Here is an 8,400-nt window from a genome sequence, read left to right as displayed (position 1 = left end):
GCAGGAGACCGAGGAGCCCAGAGGACACCGCCTTTAACAGGGAGGGAGAGTTAAAGAGACAACAACCTGGAACAGTTCAGGTCAGGTTAGGGAGTGTGGTTGGCAAGGGGCAAATTGGGAGGAGGGAGACTTTGACAGGGTCCCTGGGCCAGAAAGGAGGGAAAGGAGATCCGTTCACTCCACAGCTTTCTCAGGAAGATGCCATAACTAATGAGCATTTCCCCAGCCCCGCACTGCTCCCAGGCCAGAGGGATGGGGGAGGGGGAATAGAGCCTGAAAAGCTGGATTCCCGAGCCCTGTGCTGGAGACCATGGCCAGCGAGGGTTGGGACTCCAAGGAGGGGCCCCTGACCCTAAGAGAGGGACCTTGGAGGGCTTCCTGGAGGAGGCGATGACTGGGCCAAGTACTGAAAAAGAGATAAGAGAGAGAGAGAGCTTATGGGGTGAAGATTTTGATAAACAAGGCCCCATGCAGAGAACAGGCCCAAGCTAAGACAGGAAGACCTGGTGGGGGGAGGGGCACAGGGCCAGCAAGTTCAGGAAGCACAGTGGGGAAGGCCAAGAGCAGTTAGGAACAAGGAGACCGGAAGTATCCAGGTGGAGGAGGGGCTCCCAGGCAAAGCCACGGACCCCTCAAAACATGCAGATACCATGAGCCCAGGGCAGCCCAGCGGCAGTCCCCCCCCCCCCCCCGCCCCTGTTTGCAGCTCAGAAGTCCGGCTTTGCCCTGGTCAGACCAGGCTGCGAGACGACCCACATGTGGTAGGTCTTCCCTCCTCGGATGATGAATGAGGGATGACCAAATGCCACAGAGGGCCTGGCTGCTGGTGAGACAGCAGGATTGACCCTTAACAAAGAAGGCAAGGCCACCAAGCCCCCTGCTTCCCCTGGGATGGACAAAACAGCCCTGCACAGGCTGGCCTTGTGTCCTCTCCGCAGCACGGAAGCCTGCATGTGACCGGGCAGAGGCAGCTGAAGAGCAGTTTTATCTGCCTTTTTCTTTTTTTTGATAAGTGTCCCTGCCTTAGGCCCTTGGGGGGCCAGGCTACTCTACTGGGGCTCTTGGCATGGCTCCCATACACAGCCACACTAAACTATGCGGTACCTAGTTGACGATAAGGAAAAGTGGCCCTCGGGTGGCACTTGGTGCTAAGGCCTGTCCTGGAAACAGAAGCGCCTGCCAGCGTATGACCAAGCAGGCAAAGCATGGCTTGGGGTGCAGTCCCCTTTCACCCCATCCACCTGGAGCAGTTATGCAGTGTGGAAATTGTACAACTGTGTCAGGCAGTCCTGTGTCCTTGCCCAGGTACAGTTTTTGGGTACTGATCCTAAATCCCAACACTTTGTCCCTGGGGTCTCTGTTCCTTTAACCTTGTTGCTCCCGCCCTTAGGGACCTGTCCGTCCTTTTCACTTTTCTCCTACTCTGATCTTTCAGTCTGGATAGTTCCACTGGACCCATGGAACCCATCAAGGGATCCCCACAAGATATTCAGACCATCGCCAACCAAGATGGAGCTCAGTCTACATCTCCCCTGTGCTCTTGGGCTGCAGAAGTCTCTGCCAGGTCTGAGATCTTCTCCCATCTGTCTCCATGCCTCCGAACATGTCAGCCCCAAGAAGCAAAAGAGGAAGCCAAGGAATGGGTTGGCTCCTTTGGCAACACCAAAGCAGTCCCTTTCACTTACCCACAGCCCAGCCTCTTGGCGGCAGTTAACGTACAATTTCTACCATCTCTCATTCCTGCTTTGCCCACACGCTCAAGTCCCAAGACCCCAAAGCCTATGGGAGAGACTCCGCCATGGCCCCAGCCCTTTACCACGGTGTCAGGTCCATTCCAAGTCACTGGTCCACGGGATGGGACAGAGGAGGGGGACGAGCCTCCTTACCAGTCTGAACTGTAGCTCTGTCAATTCTCCCAGCGACCCTCTAGAGTGGGCAGGGACGCTGAGGCTCTGAGAACAGATCCGGCCTCTCTCCTGGCTGCACAGCGAGGGGCCCGGTGAGGGACCCCCAAGCTGTGCTTTTTCTGCTCCGCTCCCTACCTTAGACCACCTGGGAAAACAGAAAGTATGGAATTCATACGTCAAACAAAGAGCTTTGTTTCTGACATTTGCATCCTAAGAACTCAATCCTCAAAGGCAGAAGGGCCTTGAGCAATTGTTTCCAAGATCTCTGTTATGATAGTGCTGGAAGCCGATAGTACAGCCAGCGTCTCGGGCTCTGCTCAGACCTGACTTGCAGTGGGCTTGCAGTGGGGCCTGGCAATTGGTGCGTCTTAGCAAGGGAAGTTCGGGGCGCCCAGGTTAGACCTACTCAGCTGCAGTCTACAAATGAAGAAACTGGCCCAGATGGTGGGGACAGACTCGCCATCAACAGCTATCAGGGCTGGCTATTTGGAAAAGTTCAAGAGCATCTGAGTTACTGGCTCTGCCTGTCTACACCTATTGGCTCGAGTTCTCTGTCTGCCATTCAGAATAATCCTGCCCTAATTCTTTGGAATGCTGTCTCAATTCAACACAACCATGTACGGGAAGCCCTCAGTGCAGTTCCTGGCACATACAGGTGCCCAGCACTCGGGAGCTTTTATAGTAGCGTTTAAGCAGTAGTGTTATTTACCATTCACTTTGATTTCTCCAAGCGATAAGGTGGCCAGGTTCCGGCATTCAACCTGACAGCCTGGCATTCCAGCTTCCTGTGGGGTCATGAAAACTGAAGAATGGACCCGTTTGGTACCACTGTTCTGAACTTGAAGAATGAGTGCCCGAATCACGGTGCGTTGGAGACGTTGCTCAGAGCAGAAATCCACTGTCAGTTGAACATCCGCCAACAATTTTAAATTAAATATGTATGTTTGCAAGCTGTGGTCATATTTTCAAGGAGAAAATCTAATGGCACTTACCACTGGGCTTATGGTTCTGTGAACACCCAGACTTTGCCCCGAGAGGGTGGAGCACAGTTCATTTGCTGAAGACGCCCGTGCTGGCCAGACTTAATAGGGCTGGACCCAGGTCCACCCCAACTGTGCCTCTGTTATTCCATCCGAACAATGGGGTAAGCTCTGCAGTCGCAGGGGTAAGACTTCCGAGTGGAGGGCACGTGCCTTTCCTGCTGCCTCCAGAGGCCCGTGGGATTCCCAGGTCAGATTCTCATGGGCCCGGAGGTGAGCTTTGTGTCTGACTTCCCCAGGACAAACCGTGTGTTCCCAGGCTCTGGCCATCTGCTCCACTCTCCCTTCCACCCCTGCCAGCACCAGTCCTCCGTGCCTGCAAGACTGAGCTCTGCCGCCACTTCCTCCAAGAAGCCCGCCTGGCTTCCTCCCGGGGATGTGTCCTCCCGTTCTCTGGGACCCTTGTACTTGGCAGCTCTCTGAGGCGCTACCTTAGGTGTATGAGAATCCCTCCTTTTCCAGGGCAGAGATGCTACTCACCTCGCCCTGGGCCTCACCAAAGGCCTTGCCCACAATGTGCAGGCACAGATTAACTTCACTGACTGCCTTATAAGAACCATCTGGGTAGCCTGCCCCTGCCTGTAGCCTTTTTCCCATCACCACAACCTTAAACAACATCCACCATTCAGGAAATAGATACTAGCATGTGTCACTAATGTCACTCTTCTCTGCACACTTAACCTTCTCTGAAGTGGGGCTGCTTATTCCCATGAATGGGCGAGGGGTATTCTTTCCTAATGGCACGTAAACCAAGGCTGCCTTTCCACTGGTGCCATCTCGTCCCCATTTGAGAGCTGAGAAATTATAGGGACATAAAGGTAAGTCGCTTGCCCAGACCTGTAGCTAGTTCATGATAGGGTGAGGCTCTAGACCTGGGAGTGCCATGGGTTGGGAATTCCTGTTCTGTGTGCTCCCCAATGGCCCCAGTGACTCCAGTCTCCTGGTCTTCACATCCTGTGTGATCCCCTACCCTGGAGAACTGATGACTTGCTCCTAAGGAACGTGATGAACGTCACTTCTGAGACAGCCCCGGGAGACTCTGGCTCCCCTCTTGCTCCCTATCTCACTTCCTTGCTCCGATTGAAGCCAGTTGTCACATCGTGAACTACTTTTGGAGAGACCCAAGTGTAGGCAGCCAATAGCCAACAAGAAGCTGAGGCCCTCAGTCCTGTGACCTGCCAGCCATGCCAGGAGTGAGCTTGGAAGCCCGTCCAGCCCGGTGGCACCTGCAAATGGCTATAGTCCTCAATAGTAGCCTGTGACAGACCCTAAGCTGGAGTCTTGCTGAGCCAAGCCCAATTCCTGACCCACAGAAAATGTGAGATGATGTGCCCTGTCTTAAGCCACTAAGTTTGCTGTAAGCCTCTAAATGTCATTTAAGCTATCAGGTTCAAATTAAATCCTGGAGGGATTATCTCCAGAACCAGTAAAAATCCTTGAAAAATAGCGGTTAAAACCAAAGGAAGAGGAGAAGGAAGCAACACATTTCAGTCCCGCGGCCTTCATTCCTTGCCCTAGGAGTCATTTGTCACACAGCAATGGACAACTGATTGACTCCAGTATTTAACACCACGCGTTTACTATGTCAGGTACCCGGACACAGAGAAGGATTGCCAGTCTGGTAGGATAACGCATGTGTGTGTGATTGGGCAAGAGTGGGTTGCAGAGGGGCCGCCCACCTGACATGGCCCAGAGGGGACAGGGAAGGCACAGCAGTGTCATTCACAGAGCCAGGTGCTGAAAGTGAGCAAGAACTGGCCAGGTGAAGAAGGCAGGAGGATGGGAAGGGAAGGACAGGAACACACATTCTCTGCTTGTCCTCAGTGGATGGGGAGATTATTAAGACTCTGCATTTAGCAAGAGGGCTTGACATGAGCGACCCAGCCCAGCACAGCTCCAGAGCCTGTGAGTCAGCACCCTCTTCCTGGCTCAGAGAGTGGGATGGGCAAGGACAGCACAGCAGAGGCCAGGGTCAAAGACTGTATGTCGTTGCCTTGCAGCCAGGGTCGGGGGACTGTGGGTTAAACACTAGGAGCGCAGGCGGGGCTGGAATAAAGAGGCCTGGGATGGTGTCGGCATCGGAATCATTTGGGACAGGCTGGGGCACAGGGTCCGGCCCCTTTTTGTCCATTCTAAGCTCCTTGTCTTAGCTCTCCGGGGAGGAGCTGAGTCATTAACAGACCCTTTCCCCAAGGATGGCCCAGAAACTTCGAGGGAGGAAAGAAGGCCAGGCCAAGCCCTGGGGGAAGCAGCAGAGAAGCCAGCACGTCCCTGACCCCATTGGGCAGCCCAAGCATGGAGGAGGCAGGGGCCTGGCTTCTGGTTCTGCCTCTGCTGCTGACCCAGGGGCAGGGCCTGGGTGGGGACAGACAGTAGAAGTTTGTGCTTTAAAGCCAGACTGACCCAGTGGGACTCCAGCTCTGCCACTTACTGGGTATGCTCTCTGGCCAGGAGCTTGAGCTCTGTGAGCCTCAGTCTCCTAGTCTGTAAAATGGGAGTTAACAAGCTAAGCAGGCAGGCAGGCTCCTACAGTGCTAGCTACTGGGGAGACTGAGGCAGGAGGGTCACTGGAGTGTAGGAGTTCAAGGCCAGCCAGGGTCACCTAGTAAGAGCCTGTCTCAAACTGACAACAGCAAAAAGGATAATATTGCCTACAACACAGGACTGGCATGGTGTTCAGATGAAATCCATGGGTGTGGGCCAGACACGTGAGGACCCTCCAGCCCTCAGATGCTCTAATTCTCGGGAATCTGCTGACCGGTCTCAGGAGGCAGAGCTGCTACTGGCAGTCTCCCCTGAGTCTCCCCTGCAGAGACAGCCACATTCATGATTTCATCTCAATTTTTCAAAGAACCCATTTTATAGAGGGGAGACCGACCAGGAGGGGGTTGTCTACAAGGATCAATCTACCAACTCATTTTTCTTGAGCACTTGCTGTGCACCAGGCCCTGTGGATCACATTTAAGCCACAGAACAATTGCCTGAGTCGTCTCAGTTACTGACGAGGAGACTCATGGGAGAAGAATGTACCCAAGGTCACAGAGCTGTAAGTGCTGAAGCTGCAATTTACCCACAGGCACTTGGTCCTCAGAGCCTAGCTCTTAACCTCTGTGCTGTGCTGGAAATTTTTTTTTTTTTTTTTTTTTTTTTTTTTTTTTTTTTTTTTTTTTTTTGCGGTGCTGGTGATCGAACTCAGGGCCTTGTGCTTGAGAGGCAAGCACTCTACCGACTGAGCTATCTCCCCAGCCTGCTGTGCTGGAATATTGAGGCAGAGTTAGGCTTGGAAAAATCCCAGGCCTCCTGATGCCTGGCCTAGAGCTATCTTGTTTCCTCTTATTCTTTTAGAATTTTTTTCTAATGTGTCAACATACACATGTCATAAGATTTACCATCTGGGCCTTTTAATTTTTTTTTTTTTTTTTTCAATTCTGGGGATTGAACTTAGGGTCTCTTTACCACTGAGTCACCTCCCCAACCCTTTTTATTTTTTATTTTAAGATGGGGTTTCACTAAACTGCTAAGGGTCTTGCTAAATTGCTGAGGCTGGCCTCAAACTTTCGATCCTCCTGTCTCAGCCTCCTGAGTCACTGAGATTAACAGGCATGCGTCTGCATGCCGGACTCCATCTCAGCCGTTTTTGAAGTGGACCGCTCAGTGGTGCAGTATTCATCCACAGTGTTGTGCAATCAACCTCCAGAGCCCGTTTCATCTTGTAAAACTGAAAATCTATAATCACTAAACAATGGTTCTCCACCTCACTCCCACCTGGAGTTGCTAGCAGCTGCCATTTTACTTTGTGTCTCTATGAACTTGGCTTTTCTAGGTTGGAGCTGTCCTGACTCATGAAAGCCTGTCTCTGCTTTGCTGTTGAGTCATCTGTGCTCCATGTCAATGAGATGAGTGGTGTGGACAGCCAGGGCCCAGTTCAGAGGCAGCCAAGCTCTTCCAGAGTAAGGATGGTCAGGGAGGGCTGCCTGCAGGAGGAGGAGGCAGGGGAGGAAGAGACAAGAAGGTCTACACTCCTTGTTCCAGAAGGTGAAGAGGTGGTGGGGAGTGTGACTCAGGGATGCTCGGCCCCTGTGACCTGCCCTTTGGTTTATGACAGCCACCTCAGCAGCACCAACCTTTGCCCCCAGGTGAGTTCCCTGGGATGGGTGGAGGCACCAGGCCATCCTAGAGGGCCAGCAGCTTGCCGAGGGACCGAAGCGTCCAGAACCATGGGAACAGGGCTGCGCAGCCAGTCCTTGCGAGGACCGCGGCATTCCTATGGGAAGCTGCAGGAGTCCTGGGGAAGGCCGGTGGAGGGCCGGCTCCGCCGGGCGCTGAGCCTCAGGCAGGGGCGTGAGAAGTCCTGGTCCCAAGGCCTTGATGGAGGAACAGAAGGGCTGAAAGTCCCTAGTCAGAAGGGGCAGCCCGAGCGGAGTGTGGGGGACACGGAGCAGCTGATCCAAACCCCGCCCAGAGGCAGCCGGTGGTGGCTGAGGCAATGCCGGCAGGTATGGCCGGGGCGAAGGATGGGGCGTCCTGGAGGGGGTCTCCCCGGGCGGGGCGGAGCGGCGAAGGCTCGCAGGGAGGCGCTCAGCACGGCTGGCTTGGGGCGAGGCTGGAGAGACAGCGAGTCCCGTGGGCCCTGGGCTGTCGCCGGAGGTCTTAGACGGGCGGGTGGGGGGACAGATTGAAGGCGCTCGGTGCGGCGGTGCGTGGAATGGGTGCGCGGAGCAGGCCAGCCATCTCGTCCCGGAGGAGAGAGCCGGACCCTGGGGCGGCAGGTGCCCGGCCTCTCCGCGCCTCTGCTGCGAGCGGGTCGCCGGCCCGCGGCGCGTCTCCGGGGGTCTGCCGCCACCGCGCGGCCGTGGCTGGAACAGCACCAGAGCCCCCGCCCGGCCGCCGGCCCTGGCGGCTCAGCTCTCCACCTTGGTGTCCAGCAGGTGAGGAGAAAGTGGGACAGCTTCGTCACCAGCTTCCCCAGCGTGACCCTGAGTCGGCCAGCCTCCCCGAAGCCCCCACGGGACAGCAGCTAGAGGTGCTGGAAATATGGTGGCCCTTGCTGCGCCCCAGGGACCAGCCTCTTCACGGCTCCTGTGGACTGTGTGCTCCAGCCTTCCTCACGTGGCCGGAGAAGGCCTCTGTCACCAGCCCACCAGAGCCCCGTGTTGCTGCCTGCCTTGACTCTGTCCTTCCCGCCCCAAGCCCGGCTCTCAGCAGAGACCCCTGGGCTGAGCAGAAGGTGCTCGGTTCTGCCCTTGGACTAGGAAGCCCGTGAAGGTCTCAGGAATCTGCTCGGAAGTGGCAGCTTCAGTGTCCCCAGCCCCACACAAGGCCTGTCATCCACTTCAAGACAGAGCTTGGTGAAGCCAGGGCTCAGGGGTCCCTCACAGACGTGGAGCCCTGGAGTGCAAGAACCGCTCTGGATGGTCCTCAGTGTTGGGCACTCTGAGAGGCCCATGCCCATG

At 55.3% G+C, this 8,400-nt stretch overlaps 1 protein-coding gene and 1 long non-coding RNA gene across 3 annotated transcripts; both read left to right on the top strand.

Annotated features, from left to right (window-relative positions):
- On the top strand, window positions 1–2,801 carry LOC124958211 (uncharacterized). The gene is made up of 3 exons (XR_007103847.1): window positions 1–80; window positions 1,436–1,564; window positions 2,639–2,801. It is a non-coding gene; the product is annotated as an uncharacterized LOC124958211 (long non-coding RNA).
- A 4,363-nt stretch (window positions 2,802–7,164) lies between these two features.
- Window positions 7,165–8,400, top strand: C11H11orf86 (chromosome 11 C11orf86 homolog). 2 transcript variants are annotated; one of them, XM_047519645.1, is made up of 2 exons: window positions 7,165–7,443; window positions 7,876–8,400. In XM_047519645.1, the coding sequence occupies exons 1-2, from the start codon at window positions 7,165–7,167 to the stop codon at window positions 7,966–7,968; spliced, it is 372 nt and encodes a 123-aa protein (XP_047375601.1). In that variant the 3' UTR covers window positions 7,969–8,400. The 2 variants fall into 2 exon arrangements, with proteins under 2 accessions (XP_047375601.1, XP_047375600.1); XM_047519644.1 differs by having other exon boundaries at window positions 7,873–8,400.

This window comes from Sciurus carolinensis, chromosome 11 (assembly GCF_902686445.1).
Source record: "Sciurus carolinensis chromosome 11, mSciCar1.2, whole genome shotgun sequence".
Lineage (NCBI taxonomy): Eukaryota > Metazoa > Chordata > Mammalia > Rodentia > Sciuridae > Sciurus > Sciurus carolinensis.
The sequence above is the reverse complement of the archived record's forward strand: the minus strand, read 5'-3'. Positions and strand labels throughout refer to the sequence as shown.

Excerpts from the sequence above, each read along its gene's own strand:
- C11H11orf86 (XM_047519644.1), top strand. The coding sequence starts at position 7,165 with ATGGGAACAGGGCTGCGCAGCCAGTCCTTGCGAGGACCGCGGCATTCC. Across the intron at positions 7,444-7,872 it reads GGCTGAGGCAATGCCGGCAG|CAGGTGAGGAGAAAGTGGGA; the intron begins GTATGGCCGGGG and ends CTTGGTGTCCAG.